At 46.8% G+C, this 24,150-nt stretch overlaps 1 protein-coding gene across 4 annotated transcripts in view; it reads right to left on the bottom strand.

Moving 5' to 3' along the window:
- Positions 1-24,150, bottom strand: part of LOC116093125 (polyamine-modulated factor 1) — a 28,268-nt gene that overhangs the window by 1,888 nt on the left and 2,230 nt on the right. Inside the window, exons 2-5 of one of the 4 annotated variants that reach the window (XM_031374384.1) lie at positions 13,641-13,746; positions 13,059-13,159; positions 7,041-7,175; positions 5,037-5,495 (exon numbers count right to left, since the gene is read on the bottom strand). In XM_031374384.1, the coding sequence (XP_031230244.1) occupies positions 5,456-5,495; positions 7,041-7,175; positions 13,059-13,159; positions 13,641-13,746 (382 nt within the window). In that variant the 3' untranslated portion in view covers positions 5,037-5,455. Of the gene's footprint in view, positions 1-931; positions 1,026-5,036; positions 5,496-7,040; positions 7,237-13,058; positions 13,160-13,640; positions 13,747-24,150 lie in introns of those variants that run through there. The other 3 variants (XM_031374381.1, XM_031374383.1, XM_031374382.1) reach the window with 3 other exon arrangements.

Below are 24,150 nucleotides of genomic sequence, written 5' to 3' on the forward strand. Positions count from 1 at the left end.
TTTTTAAAGATTTATTTACTTATTTTATGTATATGGCTACATTGCTGCTGTCTTCAGACACACACCAGAAGAGGGCATCAGATCTCATTACAAATGGTTCTGAGCCACCATGTGGTTGCTGGAAATTGAACGCAGGACCTCTGGAAGAGCAGTTGGTGCTCTTAACCGCTGAGCCACCTCTCCAGCCCAATTGTGTGTTTTCTTATTCACTTACTAGGTATCCCTAGTCCTTGATGACCCCAACTCTTATGAAGGCTGGACCCCAGCATAGGTGGCACCCAAATGTGTGGCTCTTGGACCTTTAGGGTGAGTAGAAGGCATGATTTGAGCTGGTAAGGACCCACTCGGGGAGTTCTGTGGACACCTCGCCCAACCCCCTCCTCCGCCATGGTCAAAGATTAATGAGGCGGGAAAGATGTGGGTACTGTTTCCTTCTCCCCTGACTCAAAAGGGACAAAGTGAATCTTCTGAGTGATATATAAAAGGATATTAAAGAGATTATTATTAAAAAGAGGTATTCCTAGCGGGCGGTGGTGGCACATGCCTTTAATCCCAGCACTTGGGAGGCAGAGGCAGGTGGATTTCTGAGTTTGAGTTCGAGGTCAGACTGGTCTACAGAGTGAGTTCCAGGACAGCCAGGACTACACAGAGAAACCCTGTCTTGAAAAACCAAAAAAAAAAAAAAAAAAAAGGTATTCCTTTTGAGCAACAACATTCAACATTTAAGTGAATTCATGCAGTTTGTTAAAAGGAACTAGTCCTTGGCTTCCCCAGAAAGGCACATTAGATGAGGGAGCCTGGAAAAAGATAGGGATAGACATTAAACAGTGGATTCTTGGACACTCAGATGAGGAGGATGCCACCCCAGAAAATGTGGTTAGCTACTGGTTTGTGGTTCTTGGTAGTGGTCATGCATGGGTCACTCACTTACCAAACTCACCTTCTGGTTCCACCGCTGGGAGTGTGGCAGGAGAGTGTACACCTTTAATTTCAAAAACCTAAGAAATGTGGGTCTCGTCCCTCTCCTGCAAAAAAAATTACATGGTGGAATTGGTGGGTACTTCCCCTGACTCTTCTGAAAATGAGGATGGTAAACTCCTAGATTCAGGGATACCTTTGATTTACAGGAAGCAGCAGCTAAGTGTCATAATCCTGATTGGCCCCCTCAATGCTCGTCATGGCTGCTGCTGCCAGAGAATCTAGAAAACGGGGGGTGGGGGGAGCTGGCAGGAAGGTTCTCTTTTTCAATGCTTTCCTATCCTTCTTGAGGGTGGAGAGCCTGAATGGGAGCCCTTTTGTTTGTTTGTTTGTTTGTCGAGACAGGGTTTCTCTGTGTAGTCCTGGCTGTCCTGAAACTCACTCTGTAGACCAGGCTGGCCTTGAACTCAGAAATCCACCTGTCTCTGCCTCCCAAGTGCTGGGATTAAAGGCGTGCACCACCACTGCCCAGCAAGAGAGCGAGCTCATATCTTACAAGTTGATTAAGGAATTAAAGGAGGGAGTGTCTAAATACCAGCCTACTGCTACTTATATTTTATCTCTTGTGGAAAATCTAGCACGTACCCTACGCCTCCCTCTGACTGGCAAACATTGGCACAATCCTGTCTTTCAGGAGGCCAATTTCTGTTGTGGAAAGTTGGATATGAGGATGAAATTAGAGGGCTTCTGCAGTCTAAGGGGATAAAACCCCAAGAATGGGAGGATAAAAGCTTTCCTCTCTATGCAGGCCTGGGCAAATGGGCCGCTCTGGATGCTCCATTGGCTATACCAGCTCCTCTTCCTAAAGACATTACTGCTAGTGCTGTCCGAGCTTGGCAAGCTCTGCCCAGTGGTCATACTAAGGTTGTTCCCTGGGTTGAGCTTAAGCAGGAAGATGAAGAACCTTATGCAGATTTTGTGGCCAGATCAATGGAAGTGGTCCCTGAGGGACCTTCAGATGACATAATAATCAAACAATCGGACTATGAAAACACTAATAAAAATTGTCAGGCTTTACCAAAAAGGCAGAAGAAGAGGATCCACTCTTGTTTTATTCGCTATTGTGCTGAATTTTCCCCTGCTGTGGTGCAGGGTATGGCACTTGGTACAGGATATGGCATTTGGTACAGGATATGGCACTTGGTACAGGATATGGCATTTGGTACGGGATATGGCATTTGGTATGGGCAATACAGAGAATGGCCCCAGGATAGCACCTGTTCAATAAACAAAAAAGGGGAAGTCCAGTTCTGGGGTCTGTTTTTCTTGTGGTCAGCAGGGGCATTTTGGATTAGACTGTCTTCTTAAAAGCGAAGTCAGTTCCCTGCTCCTGCAAAGCTGGCTCCAGTGCCTTCAGGAACAGTTCCTGCTACTCTTTGTCCTCTTTGCCAAAAAGGATTTCACCAGCAATGCAGGTTGAGTTTTCAGAGACGGGCAGCCTCTCATAGCCCCTCCACAGGGAAACCAAGGGCTGGCTCAGTCCCAGGCCCCTCAAACAATAGGGACCTCCTGCCTCAACTTGGTGAACAATTGACACCTTGTTCCGTGCTGTCCCAGGGAGTGCAGGATTGGACCTCAGTGCCACCTCCGACTACGTATTAACTGAGGTCTCCCCACCTACATTAATACCTATGGGAGTCTATGGACCCTTGCCACCTAACTCTATGGGTCAGTCTTGTTTTGGGTCAGAGTTCCACATCTTTTCAGGGGATTCATGTGATTCTGGGGTTATTGATGCTAACTATACTGGTGAAATTTAGGTTATCATAGCTCCTCCTCCTCATACCTTACAAATTCATTCAGGACAAAGAATTGCTGAGTTGCTTCTCCTCCCATTGATTAGGAAAGGAAATTCTATTACTGCCCTAGAAAGAGGAGATACTGCCTTTGGGTCTGATAATATGGTATTTTAGGTAGAAGAAATTACTTAAGACAAGACCACTTAAAACTTTATTGGTACAGGGAGCACCTATCAAGGGATTGCTAGACACAGGAGCTGATATTTCATGTGTTTCAGGAAAGGATTGGTCCAATGTCTGGCCAACTCAGATAACTGCATCCAATTTAGCTGGAGTAGGCATGGCCTCTAATGAGGCTTGTAGTTCAAAGATCCTTCATTAAAAGGCTGGTGAAGATGCAGGAGCCTTCCAGCCTTTTGTCATTCCTACATTGCCCTTTATGCTCTGGTGTGTTGGATCAGATGTGTTTTACTTTTTTTTTTTTTTTTTTCGAGACAGGGTTTCTCTGTGTAGGCCTGGCTGTCCTGGAACTCACTCTGTAGACCAGGCTGGCCTCGAACTCAGAAATCTGCCTGCCTCTGCCTCCCAAGTGCTGGGATTAAAAGCGTGCGCCACCATCACCCGGCTCTCATTGTCTTTTTGTATTAAATTATTTAAATAAAAATAATGAAGGTCATTCATGAACCCAAAGACATTGGGACTCTTTAGGTTCTGTATATCCCTTGGTAAAGTAGAAGGACGTGTTGTCCTCCACATGGAAAGGTTCGGAGGTCTTTTGTCATAGGCAGAGGCCATGCTTGTGTCTTCCCACAGGATGCAGACCCCAATCACCTCAAGATAACAAGGCAAAGAGCCTGGCCCAGTCTGAGACAATGGCAAGTGCACCACCTGCGTATGTTGAGACCTTCCTGCCTGACTCAATTGCCCTCATGAGCGAAGCCACCACTGCTGAACCAGAAGCTCATCTGCCATGTGGGGATCAACTCCTTCTCCTTTCTCCTCACGCGCTTTCAGTGGTGCAGGAAGCCGGAGTGATTTTCACACCTAGCAATCTTCTCTTGCTATGCTTTCTCCGTAGATTTTTTTTTCACATGTAAGAGGTTTAATTGAGAGGGAGAGAGGGGGCAGTATCGGAAAGAGGGAGAGAGAGAAAGAGAGAGAGAAAGAGAGAGAAAGAGAGAGGGTCTCCGTTGATTTTGCAGGTGATATTTATCACTTTTGTTATGCTTCTGATTTTTATTGGATTTATTTGCCTGATCCTCCACTTTCTCATCTTACTACTTGGGACCATGGCCCTGTCAGGGTTATTATTGATACTAATATTTCAGGAGGAGAGAGTAATTCAATTTTAAAGAAAAATGTAAGCCAGGCAGTAGTGGCGCTCACCTTTAATCCCAGCACTTGGGAGGCAAAGGCAGGCGGATTTCTGAGTTCAAGGCCAACCTGGTCTACAGAATGAGTTCCAGGACAGCCAGGGCTATACAGGAATCCCTGTCTCGAAAAACTAAAAAAAAGAAAAAAGAAAAATGTGTTAATTTTAATTATTCAAGTATTGCTGATTTTATGCCAATTTGTTTTATGGTTAATAAGGATATTTTGGGATGTTTTCCATTGGATAGGAGAGAATTTATATCTGACTCCCCAAGGCCTGCCACCCATATCAGGGTGATGGCAAAGCAGAAGGAGAAAAGGACATTTGGTTTTTGAATTTCCTTGCTCCAAAACAATCAGAATTTAATTACACCCTTGTTTTTCCCAGCCTACCCCTGACCTGTCTTTGGTAACTCACCCACCAACCTGAATTGAAATAACACAGGCCAGGTAGGCAGGAAGCAGAGTGCCCAGAGGGATAAACCCTGGAGCTTTCCTGAAGAGCAGCTGGAAGAAGGGCCCAGGCTGTTTATGGAGACAGGGGCAGAGGAAAGACCACTAGAGTGACTTTTCTGTCCTTAGGATCTCACAGACAGATCTAACCAAGCAGCCCCTGGTTAAGGTGAGGCTCTCAGGCAGGAGAGAGGACTGTCTGCCCCGCCCTAGGAAGGACTGGCCCTCCCACTGATGAGCCTGGGGGGAAGAGTGGGGTGGGAGAGACAGGTTAAGTACTCAGTTACCTGCAGCCTCATCACTCTCTATGCCCCAGAGAGCAGCACAGGACAGCTCACCCTGACCTCAGGGAGCCCTAGGTCCTGCTGCCCCCTGTATGGGGTGGCATCAGAACAACCCACTCTTGGCTGTAGGCTTCCAGAGCCCTCAGACAGAGTTCAGATGCCCAGAAGTGGTCCTGACCCCAGACGCCTGGCAAGGAAGCATCCTCACAGATTACAGTGTGGGAAAGGAAGTTTATTTATGGATATGGGGAGAACATGGCAAGGGCCCTTGGGCTAGCCAGCAAGGCAGCAATCAGTCAGGGAGAACATGGCAAGGGACCATGAGCAAGTCAACAAGGCAGCAATCAGTGAAGACTGAAACACTACCCAAATCCCATCCAGGGAGGGCTGGGGAATCAGGAGGGCATGGGGCAGTGCTGGCTGCAACTCCAGAAGACAAAGCCTAGTGTCTGGTGGCCAGGGTGGGAGTCCCAGTCTTGCAGGCAGAAGATGGCGGCAGGAATCTGAAGGTAGTGTGACCCCACCAGAACCTAAGCAGTGGAGGGGACGCCATTACTACCTGGAAACTGGCTCCACAAGTGCTCTACAGGGACCGGCTCTGGGGCTCAGAGGCTGTTCACTCCGGCGCCCTCAGCACCGACAGCAGCTCCCTCTGCTCTCTGTGTAGAGCCTGGAACCAAGGAAGAGGACAGCCATGTGGGAAGAGACAAGCATACCCGTGTGCCAGGCCCCACTCCAACCCAGGTCCCCCTAGAACAGTACGAATGCTCTGTGGCTCATATTACTGGTCTTGGGCGGGTGTGCCAGGAAGGCCAAGTGGTAATTCCCAGTTTATGGCATTTATGGTATTTACGGCAGTCTGGATGACCTAGCCACCTCTCCTGGGCCTCTCCACATTCAATGACTCCCAAAGGTGGCTGCAGGTCCTTTGTCCTCACTGCAGAAACTTAGTCCCCCTAGTGCTCAAATTCCAACCCGGGGCCTAGGCATCTAAGTAAGTGCTCACTCACTGAGAACTGAGACAGTGTAAAGGGGCTCTGAGCTCTCACACAGGTCCCACACCAAACAGCCTATGCAGCTACTGCGCTTCAGACAGGACCTGGATGAGAGCTGAGCTGGAGCTATGGCTACTGGAGCAGCTGACAGGTTTGGGGACATTTTATTATCCAGGGGAAAGGGAGTGCTAACGAGCCTCATGAGGATGGAGACTGGAGGGGATGGGGACAGGTCTCCCACCTGCTGCTACCTGTCTGAGACTAGGGCAGGCTGTAGCTCACTGCTCACAGGAAGAAAAAGCCAGAAGGAACCTGGAAACCATGATCCTCAGAATCGGGATGATCTAAGCCTTACATGGTAACTGTCCACTGCAGTGTATTAGACACAGACTGGGGATCTATGACAGATGAAGAGGACCTGGTAGTAATACTGTTACTTGGGCCCTTCTGAGACCCTTGGAACTGTACCTGGAGCCACTAAGAAGCATCTCACCACCCCAGTCACACCTGCCACCTGCACACCACCCAGCTCCACTGCCTTAAAAGTCATCTGGGGGGCTGGAGAGATGGCTCAGGGGTTAAGAGCACTGACTGCTCTTCCAAAGGTTCTGAGTTCAAATCCCAGCAACCACATAGTGGCTCACAACCATCTGTAATGAGATCTGACGCCCTCTTCTGGAGTGTCTGAAGTGTACTTACATATAATAAATAAGTGAAATATTTCAACTTTCTAAAAAAAAAAAAAAAAGTCCTTTGGGATCAGCTTCAGAAGTTGGCTTTTCCCCAAGGGACACATGCTTGCTGCCACCTGTTTCCATGTGCCAGTGGCCAGAAGATGACAGATCCCTTGGAACTGTAGTTATGGCAGTTGTGAGCCACTATAGGAGGGGTAGGAATGCATGCTGTTTGGGGGCACTGGCGGTGTCTGCATACAGCATTAGCTGCACCACTGCACTTGAGTGTGGGCTTCACCTGGACAGAGGTCCAGGCTCTTGTCCTTTCTGCCCACACTCACCTAGCAGCTGCACAGGAACGTGGGCTGTGAATGGACTTCAGCACAGGCACTGAGGAGCCAACCCCACAGGTTCCAGCAAAGGTGCTGGGTGACTGCTGCTGTGAGCATAGCTCACTCCCAATGCAATCCCTTAGGCTGGGAAAAAGGAAGCCCCCCAACACAGGGAGGCTGAGACAAGACAAAATCACCTGAGCCAAACACTTGCCTGCCATGTTTGCTGGAGGGCCCGAACCTGCTGCTGCAGCTCCTCCACCTGCCGGCGCCCTGCCAGGACAGCGTCGGCCAGTTCCTGGTTCTTGGCTTCCTGTTTCCGCACTTGACGGCAAAGGGTATCCTGTTGCTTCAGGAAGTAGGGTGCCATGACACTGCACAGGTCTTTCTCTGGGATTCCACTGGGTCTCCTGGGGGGCAGGGCACATGGGTCCCAGGGGACGGGGGAGGAATCTAAGCATATAGGGACCTTCTCTCTAAACTAATCAGTGACAGTCCTGCTTCAAGTCTTGTGCTAGGCTAGGACTCTTCTGGCATCCCTTTACCTCCCAAACCTGCTCCTGATGGAAACTCTGGCTCCCTGCCTAGAGGCAGCCCTCCAGGTCTCCCCTTACAGTCTGCTACTCCACACACTCACCCATCCCCAGCACTCCAGAACTCTCCAGACCTTGTGTCTGTCCTTATGAGCATGTGTCCAGGCTGGTTCACTACCCCAAGAGGCTATATGAGTGAGGGAGATCAGGGGTAGAGGCAAAGTGACCTTTCCCAGACTGGTAGCTCCTCAGACATACCCAGACTCTCAGAGACCCTGTAAGAGCTAGTAGGCGTAGTGAGAATTTTGTTTTTTTAAAAACACAAAAGTATTATAAAAGTGTTTTTGTTTTAACCCCAGGAGTGGGGTACAGGGCTGCTTCTCAGCAGATGACTGTGACTTGCCTCACGCTCTTGCAGGGGTGTGGTCTTGCCAGCAGATAAACCCCCAAGTTTTTGTGAGTGTGTGACATTTGGAATTCTGGGCACCTTTCAGAGGATATATAAATGCTAGAGCCTCAAGAGTTGGGTTGCTTCTGTGGCTGGTTGGCTGGGTGGTACTGGGATATTGTTGATTGTTGTTGGTTGTGGTTTGTCAAGTAGTCATGTGCAAAGAAATGAAAAGGAAGAAATTAGATATCCTGCCACGGAAGATCAGCAGGAAGTAGTGTATTGCCACTTGTCCCTCTGTCCCTTTTCTCTCCTGCCTAGAGTTAGGGCTGAAAGGGAAGGATTAAAGGAGTGGAAGAAAGAAGCACCCACAAAGCCATGAGTCCAGTTACAAGTAGGTGTGGATGGATGTTCTAGGGAACAAGCCGAGTCAGCAAGCAAGCCCTGCTGTTCTATAAATTCCTTTTCAGTTATAAAACTCCAGCTCTCCTCTGACCCCACACATTTCCTGTGGCATACTCCCCTCAAGAACTGCAAAGAGGACCTGAGCTTGGAGCTGCTGTTCTGGCTACTGGGGTTCTCTGGGCTGACTGGGCCAGAGGATCCACAAATAAGCAGCCACTTGTACTTGACCTGCAGAGAGCTACCTACTTGGCCCCTCTGCTGACAGCATCACAGGGAGAAGCGCCATGGGCACTGTAGTCCCAGGCCACCTACTGATCCCAGGCTGCCTTCTCTACTTGCCTGTATGCTGTGGCCTGTGGGATCTAGGCTGAGTCATGCCATTATCATTTTTTTAGTTGTTTTCTGTTTTTCTGTGTAGCCCTGGATGTCTGGAACTTACTATTTAGGCCAGGATGCCCTCAAACTCACAAAGATCTGCCTGCCTCTGCCTCCTAAGTGCTGGGATTAAAGGCGTGTACAAAGACAAGAATGAAAAAGATCTCCAGGCTGGGCCTGGCGGTCCACAGTAACCTATAGTACCTGAGACACTTCAGCAGAAGGGTCAAGGCTTAGTACAGATCAGGACTACTGGGCACACTCTACTTCCAGGCAAACCTTTGTGATTTCTCATCTACACAGTAAGTTCCAGGCTAGCCAGGGCTACATAATAAGGCCCTGTCTAAAAAAGCCCAAACCACCAACAATAAAAAACTTCATGGCTGGAGAGATGGCTCAGAGATTAAGAGGCCTGGCTACTCTTCCAGAGGTCCTGAGTTTGATTCTCAGCACTACAGGGAGGCTTACAACTGTTGGTAACTCCAGTTCCAATGCTGTTGCCCTCTTCTGATATACCAAACAAGAAAGTGGTGCAGACACAAGTGTAGGCAAAACATTCATATACGGAAGAGATCAATCTTAAAAAAAAAGTCACAGTCAACCTGACCTAGTGAGTTCAAGGCTAGATGAGTGAAGTTTAAAAATAGTATGTACTGTCCTCTCAGTGTGGCTGAAGCAGCCAGAGGTGGTGTTGCACACCCTTAGTCCCAGGACTTGGGAGACAGAGACAAAGGCAGGAGAATTTCCATGAGTTGGAGGCCAGGTTTGTCTACATACAAAATGAGTTCCAAGACAGCCAGGAATACACAGAAAAATCCTATCTCAAAATAAATTAATTAAATAAAATAATAAATTTTATTTTATGTGTATGGTGTTTTGCCTGCATGTGTACCACATGAGTGCCTGGTGCTGGTGGAACCAGAAGAGGGCTTTGGATTCCCTAAGTTAGAGTTGAGAATTGTTATAAACATGCTAGGAACCAAATTCTGGTTTGTAAGAATAGCAGCCAGTATTCTTAACCACTGAGCCATCTGTACAGGCCCCAGCAGAGGGAACTAAGTGAAACCCAGTATCACAATAAAATGTAGAAAGGGCTAAGTGTGGGGAGCCGTGAATCTTGAGAGGCATTCGCCATGGCGGGATGGCACCTACTTCCGCTGTTAACTCCTAGTGGACAACTGTTTGTGCATGTGCATGGAGTGAAAAGGACGCCATGTCACGGCCCATCCCAGGGCGTTACGTAGGGTAATGAGCGAACAGCCAATCATGAGCAGACACGCCACGCTGTGGGCAGATACACCGCACTGTGGTGTATATAAGCAGTGCGGATTTTGGGCTCGACCCTTTTTTCCCTATGGATGGAGACAATAAAACGTTGCTGCAGAAGGAACCTAGTGTCCGCGTGTCTTCTTCCCGGCGAGACGACTGCGCGGGCTACAGCTAAGGATATAGCTTAGCAGTAGAATCCTGCCCTAGCATGCCCAAGACCTTACATTCAATGCCTAATACTATATGCTGGGGTCCAACCCTGACGGGGTGTTTCTTCTTTCTTGTCAGTTCTTCTTGAGGCAGCAGAAGGGGAAGCGTAGGCGGGGGTGGGAGGTAAGACTTGCTCTTATGAGATTCTGGGGTTAAGACTGTCTTACAAGAAATTTAGGGTTGCTGTATAAGAAATAAAAAGTTTACTTATCTAAGTTACTATGCTTTTGTAGCTGACCTGCCTTCTGTGATCCTCTGAGGCCAGACACTGCAGTTTCTGGCACTTAGGACCTCATCCTAAAACAGCAGGAGATTAAGTAAAGGATTCATTGCTAGAGCCTTTTCCCCATTGTCCAGATGCCTCCTGCTTGTCAGGCTAGGGGGAAGTGTGGAGCAATAAACTTCTATTGAACCAGGAGAACAGAATAACACTTGAAGAAGGAAAAACTTTTACATAAGCAAATATGGATAATCTCACATGAATTCATATACAGATTCATGATCATTTTTTCATTTATATATATCCATTCATACCCAGCTGGGCCCAGTTTGCATGCATTCTCACAATTACATACTTACACACACATCCATACTTACATATGCATATGGAGCAAAAGACCAAGCACCAATTCAGAAAGAACTCACTCATTCTGGATGAAAAATGGAGCTCCAATCTTTATTACATAGAGAAAGAAAGGCTTCTACCCTTTTAATGCTAAATGAATTGAATCCATGTTTGTAAGAAAAAAAGCTTTGGGCAGTGGTGGCGCATGCCTTTATTCCCTGCACTTGGCAGGAGGCAGAGGCAGGCAGATTTCTGAGTTCAAGGCCAGCCTGGTCTACAGAGTGAGTTCCAGGACAGCCAGGGCAACACAGAGAAACCCATCACAAAAAAACAAAAACAAAAAAACAAAAACGAAAGAAAAAAGCTTTGTTTCTTTTGATAAGACTAAGCCTGCCTTGTTCTTACTATGGGACCTATTCTGTCCCATGGTAAGGAGGAGCCTGCCTGCTCCTTCTGTTCTCTGCAGCATCTTCTTTTTTTCCTTTTTCCCTCTGCATTCTGTACATTGCTCTCTTAGTATTTTATGTTACCTATAGTTTCTAAGTTATTCCACTCTGCATTCTCCTTCTAATCAAAAAAATGTTGTCTAAAAACTTCTCCTTAGCTCGGTTCCTCTCAGCTCAGTTCTTCTCGCCTCTGTTCCTCTCACCTCAGTCCCCAGTTCTGACTCTTCTCTTTGTCCTTAGCCATTAAACATCTTTCAGAATACATGATCACATGTAAAAAAGTTCATCAAGGGCTGGTGAGATGGCTCAGCGGGTAAGAGCGCTGACTGCTCTTCTGAAGGTCCTGAGTTCAAATCCCAGCAACCACATGGTGGCACACAACCACCCGCAGTGAGATCTGATGCCTTCTTCTGGTGTGTCTGAAGACAACTACAGTGAATTCTACCAGAGCGAGCGGGGACGGAGTGAGCGGGGCTGTCCTGAGTTCAATTCCCAGCAGCCACATGATGGCTCATGGCCATCTATACAGCTACAGTGTATTCATACACATAAAATAAGTAAATAAATCTTAAAAAAAAAAAAAAAGTTCACACAGGCCAGGCAGTGGTGGCGCACGCCTTTAATCCCAGCACTTGGGAAGCAGAGGCAGGTGGATTTCTGAGTTCGAGGCCAGCCTGGTCTACAGAGTGAGTTCCAGGGACAGCCAGGGCTACATAGAGAAACCCTGTCTCAAAAACAAAAAACAACAACAACAACAACAACAAAGATTTAAAAAAAAGTTCACATAGAAAATCAAATCATAAATTGAAACAGACATTTACAACAGAGAATGTTTACATGCATATCCATTAGGAGTAATTATCTAGCTAGAGACATCCATCACCTGTCTCAGCTCCACAGGATCACAGAAGGTTTAAAACCATAAGTAAAGTTTTTGTATAGATAAACCCAGTCAGCATTTTACCTTCTGACGCTAGCACCTATAATAAATTGTTAGTCCCCCTTTTATGACCTTTGGGTAATTGTTTTACAATCTCTTGGAATGTGCTCTGAGTAGGAGAAAGTCTGGTTACCATCTAGGAGCAATTAACTACTGACACTTGGGAGACTGGAAGAGTTCTCATTGCAGTTTTGACTATCAAAAAAGGACCTAATAGCAGTCCCATTATAAAAGAGCTTAATAATCACTGATACAATTTTAGGAATTCTTATAGGATCAGCATAAAGTCTTTGTTTTTGTTTTGTATATCGCCGGGCGGTAGTGGCGCACGCCCTTAATCCCAGGAGGCAGAGGCAGGTGGATTTCTGAGTTCGAGGCCAGTCTGAACTACAGAGTGAGCTCCAGGACAGCCAGAGCTACACAGAGAAACCCTGTCTCAAAAAACAAAACAAAAGTATATTAATAACAGGAATCTTTCCTAAAATTAGTCCCTTACAGCCTTGCTTAATAAAGGCTAACCTGTCGCAGATTATATAATAATCTGAAGCAGGTATGATCACCTGCTAGTTATTAGCTTGTCCTATTATGGCTCCTGACAAATATAGGGAAAAAAAAAAGGTATATGGCAGCTCTAGCCTGGGAGCTGTCAGGTACAGGCAGGAAGCAGAAGGCTCCTGGAGCCCAGGCCACTCTGGTGGTGATGGCCTCCTGTCTTTCACTCCTCACCCTAGTCACTTCTTTTTCCTGTGCATGGCACACCAGATACCCATGTCCAGACAGCAGCTGCAGAGGGTAGCCTGTTCACTATTGAATCTCTGGCCTCTTTAACCACATTGAGCGGACAGTACATACTTCCTGATTATTTGTTGAACAAACAATCAAAGCCATGTGTCTGGTCATCTAATCTGTCCATGTAACCTCACTATCTGGCCCCGGCCCCTGGCCCTCCCTTCTGCTTGCTCCTAAGGCCCCAAGGTCCCAGGAAGGCCGCAAACAGTCCTCTTTCAGAGATCAGGAGTTCAGGAACTCAGATATGGGTGAGAGTTAGTCTCCTCCCAGACACTGTGGCCCCCTGCTGAGGAACCCTCTCCCCAGGCTCACCAGGCTGGCTCTCCGTGGTCTTTGCCTTCTTCTATGATCTTATCCAGGGAGTTCAGTACGGCTTCTAGGTTCCCCTCCTCTTTGATTTCTGAGATTTCCTCCTGAGCAGAGAGGAAGAAAGACCTCATGTCATGCGTGCCCTTGGTGGAAGTCTGCTGAACTGCTAACCACACTTAGAGGATGTACACTAATTTTGATCACCCTCCTGAATAGCCCAATTTCTCTACAGTGTGTGGTTTTTAGAACTAAGAATAAAATCTAAAATAGGAACATTTATTAAACTAGTTTAATATTATTCCTAGTTTACTCCTCGGGTTATGAAAGGTCTCTTCAGAAGCTGGGGGTGCAAAAGGCCTGTATTGCCCTGGTTGAGCACACACTGCCTTGGCTGGCAATCAGAGCAGGGGGCTTTTAAGCTCCACATTGTTTGGAGGCAGAGTTAGTTGGTGCTACAGCTACGGTACTGGATGGCAGTTCTAGGAGGTGAGCAGACAGAGACAGCTCATAAGCTGCCATCTTTAAGGACCTGAATGTAGAGCAAAACCTAATGAAAGCAGGCCTTCTGGCCACTGTGCCACTCACCCGGATGGATGTCTGCAACTGAGCCACAAACTTGTCATAGATATACTGTGTGACCTCAGGGTTCAGCTGGTAGAAGGGTTTGTAACAGCTGGCGAATCTCTCATAGCTGTAAGGAGGGGACAGGCAAAGTCAGGGTCATCAGCACCCCGCCACTCACCTTGGTGATCAGCACCCAGCTACTTGCCTCTGGTTTTTTTGTTTTGTTTTGTTTTTGTGTTTTTTTGAGACAGGGTTTCTCTGTGTAGCCCTGGCTGTCCTGGAACTCACTCTGTAGACCAGGCTGGCCTCGAACTCAGAAATCCGCCTGCCTCTGCCTCCCAAGTGCTGGAATTAAAGGCATGTGCCACCACTGCTTGGTTGCCTCTGTGTTTTTAACACAAGATTCAGTTTTGTCACTGAGACTGGGGTAATGGCTGTGGATGTAGATCTGTACTCAAGTCACAGGTAAGCTACTTCTACTCCCAACTAGGGCTCTAGCAGTATTTACAAATAGGTTATGGGGCTAGAGATGTAGTTCAGTTGGTAGAGTGCTTGCCTATAACACGCATGAAACTGTTGTTTAATTCCCAGTAGTTAGGATCAGAAGTTCAAGGTCACCCTCAGCTACACAGTAAGTTCAAGACCAGCCTAAGTTACAGGATACCCAGTCAAAATAAACACAATAAAAATAAAAGCAGGTCATACAGAGAAACCCTGTCTCGAAAAAAAAACTAAAAAACTAAAAAATAAATAAATAAAAGCAGGTCATTATGGTGGTTTGAATGATGTCTTTATTAGTGTTTTATTGCTGCGAAGAGACACCATGACCAAGGCAAGTCTTATAAAAGAAAGGATTTAATTTGGGGCTCCTGGTCCCAGTGGGTAGTAGAGAGTCTATGACCATCATTGTGGGAAACACGGGCATAGCACTGGAACAGTAAGTAGATGAGAGGTTTACATCCTGATCCAAAGGCAGGAGAGAAGGGGGCGGGGCTGGTGTGGGCTTCTGAATTCTCAAAGCCCACTCCCAGTGACACACCTTCTCCATCAAGATCACACCTCCTAATCTTTTCCAAACAGTTCCACTAACTGGGGACCAAGCATTCAAACATACAAGCACATGGAAGCCATTCTTATTCAAATCACCACAAAAGAACATAGCCCCCCATCGCTCCTAAGTTTGGATACTTGGTCCCTAGTTTGTACAACTGTTTGAGAAGGATTAGGTCTGGCCTTGTTGTAGGAGGTAACTGGGGGTAGGCTTCAAGGTTTTAGAAGCTATACCATTCTCAGTGTCTCTCTCCTTGCTTCCCGTTTGTGGATTAGAATGTAAGCTTTCAGCTACAGTTACTGCAATATGCCTAATTGCCTGCTATGGTCATGGATTCTAACTATCCCTTTGGAGCATGAGCCCCAAAGTAAGTTCTTTCTTTTATCAGTTCTTTGGCCATGATGCTTTGCCACAGTAACAGGAAAGTAACTAGAACATCACCAAATCAGCACAATGTCTTGCTTTTATTAGGAGTTTTATTGTGTTTGTTGATTTCAACAAGGTCTTGTGTAGCTTCGGCTGGTCATCCTGACCACATATGAGTATCTCTCTGGGTCTGGCTTATCTCATTCAGCACCTTCTTTGTTGTTGTGGTTGTTGTTGTTGGGGCAAATCCTACGGGCCAGATCCCACAGCTGAATTGTTTCTTTACATGGAGATATAACCTAAGCAACCAGGTGATGACTGTCTTAGGCCCCTGCAGCAGTGGGGGCTGTTTGGGGAGGTTTCTCTTTGTGAGGCAGGTACTTAACACTTCAGAAGTCTGTAGGGCAATCTGGTGGTACAAATGCTGCTGTCCCACCTGACAAAGGAAACTGAGGCTGGTAAGAATGAAGTGGTCGCCAAGACCATTCAGCCAGTGAAACATGAAGGCAGGACTCGAACCCAGGACTTAAATCAGGCAGTGTGTCCTTACAAGCAGCATACTTTCTTAGTGCAGAGCCGGTCAAAGCCGAGAGCCTGCTCTGTCCTGAAGAGAAAGGAAGCCTACACAGAAGGGCCATGGGAGGCTGGAGTGGAAAGGCTCTGCCACCCAAGCAGACTCGAGGACCATATTAGGAGAGGCAGCTAGGAGTGGAGCAGGCCTGCAGTCAGGCAGCCTGAGCCATGCCTCATCCTAGCTGCCTTTTTGCTTTGTTCCCAACACTGCTGTGGGGCATCTAGGTTCCAGCATCTCTTTCCACAAGGATATTACATTGTTTATAAGAAAGTATAATTTATGTCTGGCCAGCACATGGCCATGGGCGCGTTCTAAAACATCACTTTCCTTCCCCGAGTGTAGTTTTCAAGAAACCCACAAGGCAGCTGAGCTGTTCCCACACTGGCACCGGCTGACTCGGGACTCTATATAGTGTCCGTTCCTGTGAAACGTGCATGTTTCTGGGGCCCTTCACATTATAGGATTCTCAATAACAAGAACCCCAGAAGAGTTCTTAAGTGACACCTGTGAGCTGAGTCTGTTTCACCCCTGCCATGGATCCTGTCCACTGCTGGAGCTGAGGAGAGATGTGCCCGGCTTGACCCGGATGCCTAAGTGGGCTGTGGAGATGAACAGGATCCCTGATGTTTAAGCCACAATTACCCATTTCAATCCCAGCCCGCAGGGACAGGCATCATGTGTCCACCACAGTCCTCTTCAGAGCCACAGACTGAGTGGCTGGCACAACTAGGAAGAAAACAAGATGCCTAGAACCCTGCTGTGGGCTGTGGGCTGTGGGCTGGAAGGGTTCCCAGCATCTGCCCTCTGAATTGTCCTTTTGATATCTGAGCAGAGCCACCCAAGGATATTAAGGCAAAAATGTCTACCCTCAGATGGTGGGAGTCTGTGACACTGGTCAGTGCCACCTTCAAGTGAGCACCTGTGTCAGCTGCTACCTCTCTCTCCCTACTGCAGCTGCAGGAGGGTGTAATTCACAGCAAGGCTCAATGAATACATACATCGTGAAGAAAAAGTGATGGGGGGAGAGGGGGAACAAAGAGAAGTCTGTGGATGTAGCTCAGCAATAGAATAAGCTTAACATGCTTGAGGCCTTGGCTTCAAGGCCCTGCATGGAGAAGTAAAAAAAAGAGAGAGAGAAAGAGAAAGAAAAAAATCTAGGGTAGCAAAGAGAGGCCCAAGAAGCCACTGGGAATACACTGTGAACTCACTCTCTCCCCCTGTGTGTGTGTGTGTGTGTGTGTGTGTGTGTGTGTGTGTTTGTGTGTGTGTGTTGTGCTCTCATGATGCTGGGTGTCTTCTATCACTGTGTCCCCCTTTCCCCTCTTTTTTTGAAATTTTATTTCCATCTTAGTGTGGATATTTTGCCTGCATGCATGTCCGTGTACCATGTCCGTGTCTATTGGACAAAGAGGCTAGAAAAGGACATCGGACCCTTTGGACCTGGAGTTTCAGAGGGCTGTGAACTACCACATGGGTGCTGGGAACTGGACTTGGGCCCTTTGCAAGAGCAACAAGCCATCTCTCCAGCCCCTGGTTTGTTTGTTTTGTAGAGTCTGGGCTCCAGTGACCCTCTGGCCCAGCACGAGGAGCTGGGACTACAGGTGATGCTACAACTGTTGGGTGATTGCCTGGCATTCAGAAAGCCCTAGGTTCAATCTCAGAACTACAGAGACCAGCTCTGGTGGTATCAGTGTGTAATCCCAATAATCAGGAGTTAGAAGCTGAAGAATCAGGAGTGCAAGCTGAGGAATTACCCTCAGCTACAGAGGAGTTTGAGGCCAATCAAACACACGTTTGATTGTCCTGGTTGCCCTGGATCTCACTCTGTAGACCAGGCTGGCCTCGAACTCAGAAATCCACCTGCCTCTGCCTCCCAAGAGCTGGGATTAAAGGCGTGAGCCACCACTGCCTGGCATGATACCCCTTCTTCTTTTTTTTTTTTTTTTTTTGGTTTTTCAAGACAGGGTTTCTCTAGCCCTGGCTGTCCCGGCCGATACTCCTTCTTAAGACAAAACAAAACCCCTGAACCCAATGACTAGCTGGGTCCGGTGGTCGGTATCTACAACCTTGTTGCACAGTAGGCAGTAGGAGGATCATGAGATCAAGGCCAGCCTGGGCCACAAAATGAGATCCGGTATACCTCAAAAACAACACCACCAACAAAGAAATCCACAAACTAAGGTTTAAAACTGAGATGAGCTTTCGAGTGTTATCAGGAAATGGAGAGGTGGAGCCTGAGTCAGTGGGGCTTCCAAAGCTACTCAACGGTGTCCTAATACACAGTAGCTTTCTGAATTCCACTGTGATAGATTCAATCTTTCTTTTAAAATTTCTAAATAAAAGTATCTATGTAGGGCTGGAGGGATGGCTCAGTGGTTAAAGCACTGGCTGCTCTTCCAGAGGTCCTAGGTTCAATTCTCAGCAAGCACATGGTGGTTCACAACCATCTGTAATGGGATCTGATGCCTTCTTCTGGCATGCAGGTGTACATGCATATACATGAAATAAATAAATCTTTTTTTAAAAGTATCTACACAGATGATGCAGGAGGATCTGCTGAGGCTGTGAGTTTGAGTGCAACAGAAGCAAAACCTTTCTCTTACTTTTGCTTTTTGCAGGGCTGGGGGTTAAACTCGGGTCCACGTGAAGGCTAAGCAAGTGCTCTTCCCTCAGGTGGTAGGTCCAGACCCCCAAACCCTGTCTCTTAAGAGAGCATTTCTAGTCAATACACGTAATCCCAGCACTCGACAGTTGAAGCCAGGAGATCAAGGGTTCACAGCTTCACCTATGTAATGAATGTGAAGCCAGCCTGCATCACACAGAAACATACTGTTTCCAAAAACAAAACTGAATTAAAAAACAACTAAGTAAAAGACTGTTTGTGGTAGGCATGCCTTTAATTCTAGCACAGGCGGGCAGGTCTCTGAGTTCCAGTCCAGCCAGAGCTACACAGCAAGATCCTGTCTAAAAAAAAATAAATACATAGAAATTCCTGAGGCCTGGACTGGAGAGACAGCTCAGGGGTTAAGAGCACTGACTGCTCTTCCAGAGGTCCTGAGTTCAATTCCTAGCAATCACATGGTGGCTCACAACCATCTGTAATGGGTTGTGATGCCCTCTTCTGGTGTGTCTGAAGACAGCAACAGTGTACTTATACACATATAATAAACAATTCTTAGAAAGAAAGGAAGAAAGAATGAAAGAAAGAAAGCAAGGAAGGAAGGAAGAGAAAGAGAGGGAGAAAGAGTGTGTGTCAGGCAGTGGTGGCGCATGCTTTTAATCCCAACACTTGGGAGGCAGAGGCAGGTAGATTTCTGAGTTCGAGGCCAGCCTGGTCTACAGAGTAAGTTCCAGGACAGCCAGGGCTACAGAGAAACCCTGTCTCCCCCGCCCCCCAAAAAAGGAAGTAAGTAAGTCCTGAGGTGAATACAGTGGTTGATTTTAAGCCAGCATATTTTCTCAATCTGTATGGGTCATCGTAACTCACTGAAGCAGCATTTCATTTTCTGCTCTGAACACCCAGGATAAAGACGAGTGTGTGACTTAGTGGTGGAGCATATGCATGCAATAACCCAGAAAGTGAAAACAAAAGGACTCACTGTGAAGGAGCTAGTTTCACTTCCCAAAATTTAACTTCAGAGGCTGGGGAGATGACTCAGTGGGTGATGAGCCTGCCATGCGCACATAAGAATGTTTGATGCCCAGTGCCCATGTAAAAGCCAGGGCTGCAGAGCTTTAAAAGCACTTTAAAAGGCAGAAGAGGCCTCTACAATTCAAGGCCAGTCTAGTCCACATAGTTAGTTCCAGGCTATCCTGGGTGATATAAAAAGGCTATGTATTTAAAAGGGGCAAGGATAGGTGGCATGGGGTGGGGTGGAATGGCTGGCAGCAGATCTGGACTTGGTAGCGTGCACTCACTGTAGAGAGCAGAGAAAACTAGTCACCTGTCAACCTGGTGTTTGTTTGCTCACTTTGGTTTTTCATTGTTATTTTGAGACAAGGTCTCTGTGACCTTGGCTGTCCTCCAGCTCTCTATGTGCATGCCCAGCTACAGCCTACTGTTTCATACATACACATGAAAAGGTAAGACACAACAAGTGTCTTGGGCAGTGTCACAAGAGTACAGTGCCAAAAGTTAAAAAAAAAAAAAAAAAAAAAGAGTACAGTGCCAAGGGAGTAAAAAGAAGTCCAGAAGTTGTGTGTGGTGGTGCACTCCTGCAGTCCCATATCAGGATACAGAGGCAGGGGAAACACAGCGAGTTCTCGGCCAGCATGGGCCAAATGAGAGATGTCACAAAACCCCAAAACTTTTAGCATAAAAAGCTAGGCTTGCTTTATGCTACCAAGCACACCGACTTCTTGGTTCAAACGTTCTATAGCTTGCTCACCAGAGGGCAGCAGCGATTGATGCAAAAGTAGAGAGGCTCTGAAAGCAACAGATCAAAACACCCAGTAGTTACAGCTGTCCTGATACCTTTAGAAGGGATTCTCCAGCTAAAGATGTAGAGAAATTGCCTAGAATGCACCAAGCCATGGATTCAATCCTCAGAACTGAATAAATCCAGGCACAGTGGCACATATAATAATCCCAGCATCTGGAAGGTGGAAGATCAGAAGTTCAGGGCCACCGTGAGCTACATAAGACCCTGTCTCAAACACAAACACAAACAACTTACTGAGCTCTAGCAGCATGACACCATAGCAGGCCCACATTGCTGACACAAATACAAAGCATGACTCCAACAGAGGGAGAAAGTGGGAGTTGGGGAGGCGGCTCAGTATAGCAATTGCCACATGAACGTAAGGACTGAGTTTGGTACCCAGCACCCATGTAAAATTCCCAGGCCTCAGAAGACAGAGCTGGGTGGATTCTTGGGAACTGATGGCCTGCAAGCCTAATCTAATTGTCAAGTCTCAAGGTAGTGAGTGATCATGTTTCAAAAAGGCTGAAAGGGTAAAGGTAATTGCTGCCTAGCTTGATGACCCAAGTTTGATCCCTGTGATTCACATGGTAGAAAGAGATGACAGAGTTGTGACAGTTATCCTCCTGCCTCCATACACACACAGAGATACAGACCAGACTTCAGGGAAATAAGCTTGGAATATTAAGGAGGTGGCTGCAGACTGGGATGGGGCTCCATGAACAGCATAGGTATACTGAGGCTCAGGTGCAACTCAAGGGCTGTGTATTGTGTACAGATGTGCAAGGATGCAGTTGTCATGGGAAAAGTCAGAAGACTGACTGGTATCTGGCTTGCTCTAAGCATTCTAGGTGAATTAGCTTACCAAGTCCTTATAGGAACCTTGTGATGACTGTCCGTTACCATCATCCCCAATACTCAGATGACCAAGAACTGGTAGACAGAAGCTTGTCCAAAGTCGCTCAGCTGGGAAGCGATGGAGCCAGCTAGAATGTACACTCCACCATTCAAAGGAAGAAGCCTGAACCCAAGAATATGAAATGATTCACCACAGAGGAACTATAAAAGGACCAAAAGGATTGAAGCAGAGACTGAGTCCTGCACAGGCTGACTCAAAAGGATGGACTTGGGAGGTATGACTAAGATGACACAGACTGACAATGGCAGAAACTGTGAAGACAGAGTAAGGGGAGATCTGGACACTCAGAAATGAATCCCCACCATGACCAGATCATCTGCACTTGCAGAGTGGGCAGGGAGTTTCTATGGCTCATATACAAACCCACTCTTTCTGTATAGAACCGAATGCCAACCACCTTTGTTACTATGCACGTTTTTCTTCTGGACTGCCAAGGCTGGAGGTGGAACCCTAGGCCTCACAGAAGCTCTATCACTAAGCCCCATCCCTCACCTCCTTGCCTTTAGTTTAAAATAGCAGCAACTGAGGCACAATTGATGTTTGCTTTTTTTTTTCGGGGGGGGGGGGGTAAGTTCGAGACAGGGTTTCTCTGTTTCTCCATGTAGCCCTGGCTGTCCTGGAACTCACACTCTGTAGACCAGGCTGTCCTCAAACTCAGAAATCCGTCTGTCTCTGCCTCCCAAGTGCTGGGATTAAAGGCGTGCACCACCACTGCCTGGTCAGAACCATTTCTTGAGTATCCAAATGTTTTGGTCGATGCTGTGAGCACCAGGTAGGATGCACACCATAAGCCAGACCTATATATCTTTGAGAGCTCTACTGTATGTGAGGAAAGTGGACTGTCATAGTCTGCACAGTAAATGACTCCTAAAGGTCCATGTATTCAAAGTATGGTCCAGCCTTTGCTACTCGAAGGTGGTGGAACCTCTAGTAGAAGGAAGTTAGCTCACTGGGACTGGATGGCTGAGGGATCTTAGGACTCCAACTCCTCTTCTTCCGGCTGGAGGTTAAGAGTTGAGCGGCTTCCATGCTTGATACCAACCAAATCAACTGCAGACTGAAACCTCTAAACCATGGGAAAGAATAAGCTCTTCCTATTCATCTATCTCAGGAATTTCTTGGAGTCAGAAAGCTAACACAGGACTAGTGAAGGGTCTGCTGAGAAAAGGGGACATGTTGCTGGTGCAAGGCAGTCATTCCACAGGGAAGGAAACCTTGACGTCACTCTTCCTCCTAAGGACAATGGGTGTGGCATAGGTGAGAGTCCATTTAGAATTGTCTATTCTAACAGAGGTGACTTTATAACAAATCCTGTGTCTTAAATATTAAAACTAGACCATTGCTCATCAGTCAGTATAGAAGATGCAGGAGGCTAAGGGGAGGCACCTAAACATGCTGGTTTTCATGACTGGCAAGTTTCTGAGCTTTGATTTTTTGTTTGTCTGTACATTAATTGGTTGGTTGAGGATTGAACCCTGGACCTCTCATATAATCTACAGCTGAGCTACATACATTTCCAGCTATTTTTATTAACTGAGTTGGTAATTCAAGTAAGATGCATTAATTTCCAGTTCAGAATATTTGGAAGAGGGGCATGCTACTTCAAACGTACTATTGTGGAAATCAGTAATCTCTTTCAAAGGTATAGTGCAGTGATTATACTATCTAGTTTCAGGTGCTGTGTGCAATTACTGCTATGCTAGGTCCTAGGGGCGCAGATAATCAATGTGGGAAAGACAACTATGAATTCTGCCACAGTGACTCATGTACGACAAGTGTTTAGGATGAGGTGGAGAACAACATATTCTACAAGCTCAGTTTCTGAGTTAGAATTGAAGGAGCCAGTAGACTTTGATTCATCTCCACTTAGCTTTATAAACTATGGCATCCTTAACATTTAAAGAGGAACCAACTTTACTTACACTAAGCCTAGCTTCAGAAAGCTACAGCTAGTAGATTAAGCTCTGATTGTTAGGCAGCATTAACAAAGCCCTAACTTGTCTTCTCCAAGGAAGAACATACCAATTGGTTGTCTAGCACCAAATAGCCCTGAAAGTACACATAAGGAATGTTACACATACTGAGCAGGTTATATGTCTAGAAGTGTGTGGGAGCGAGCACACGTATATATATGTACATACGTATGCACATAATAGCAATTAATAAAAAGAGAGGACATGAATTTAAAAAAAAAAAAAGAAAGCTAACACAACTACAGGATGCGAGGAGTAACGGGACGCTGAGGCTCGGGTGCTGTGGTCCCAGGCTTCTGACATTCTTTCTTTAGGGCTTTCTGACAACATACTGGTAGACATCATCTTCTTTTAGAGACTGAAAAGCTTTCAGATCCTGCTGTTCCTTTAGCCCCTCAACTGCCGAGGCACGATAACATCTCAGTCCAGGAATCTCTTATTTTTCCAATAGCCAAGTTGAGAACACTCAGAGGCATTGTGGAATGCCTCTGCAAACAGACTAGCACTTCCTCTCTCCAGTTCTCCTTGGTCTATAACAGAAATGCCCAGATTCAACAGCAGGTACACTCTGCTATGGGGTCAAAGACACTTTGCTTCATGGGAAAGTCTTGTTTGTTGTCGCAGGGACTGACTGGGACCACATCAACCCTCTGCTCTTCTCCCTGGCCCCCGGTCTCTAAGTTGCTGGGATTACAAGTGTATACCACCATGCCAGGCTTTGTCTACTCCACCAGGGCAGGACCCTTGTGGGTCTCTGTAACTGCTGAATATCCAACAGCTAACAGCTTAGACACCGTCACCAACAATGATATTTGTATTATGAATACCTTGAGGACCTGCAGCCAACAAGCAAAGACCAGAGTTTGGGATACTGGTTGGAAACAGTGAGTGTATGATGATTTATACACAAAATACTTACAAACTATTTAATCAAACTGCCGTGGAGGCTAGAGGTCGGGCTGGAAAGATGGCTCAGCTGTTAAGTACACTGGTTGCTCTTGCAGAGGACCCAGGTTTGGTTCTCAGAACCATCATGGTGGCCTACAGTCATCTGTAACTCAGTTCCAGATCTGAGGCTCTCTTCTGGCCTCTCAGGGCACCAGGAACACATGTGGTACAAACACACACACACACACACACACACAGGCAAACCACTCATACCTGTGAAAAACAAGTCTTTAGGCCAGCCTGGTCTACAAAGTGAGTTCTAGGACAGCCAGGGCTACA

This window comes from Mastomys coucha, unplaced genomic scaffold (genome assembly GCF_008632895.1).
Source record: "Mastomys coucha isolate ucsf_1 unplaced genomic scaffold, UCSF_Mcou_1 pScaffold16, whole genome shotgun sequence".
Taxonomy (NCBI): domain Eukaryota; kingdom Metazoa; phylum Chordata; class Mammalia; order Rodentia; family Muridae; genus Mastomys; species Mastomys coucha.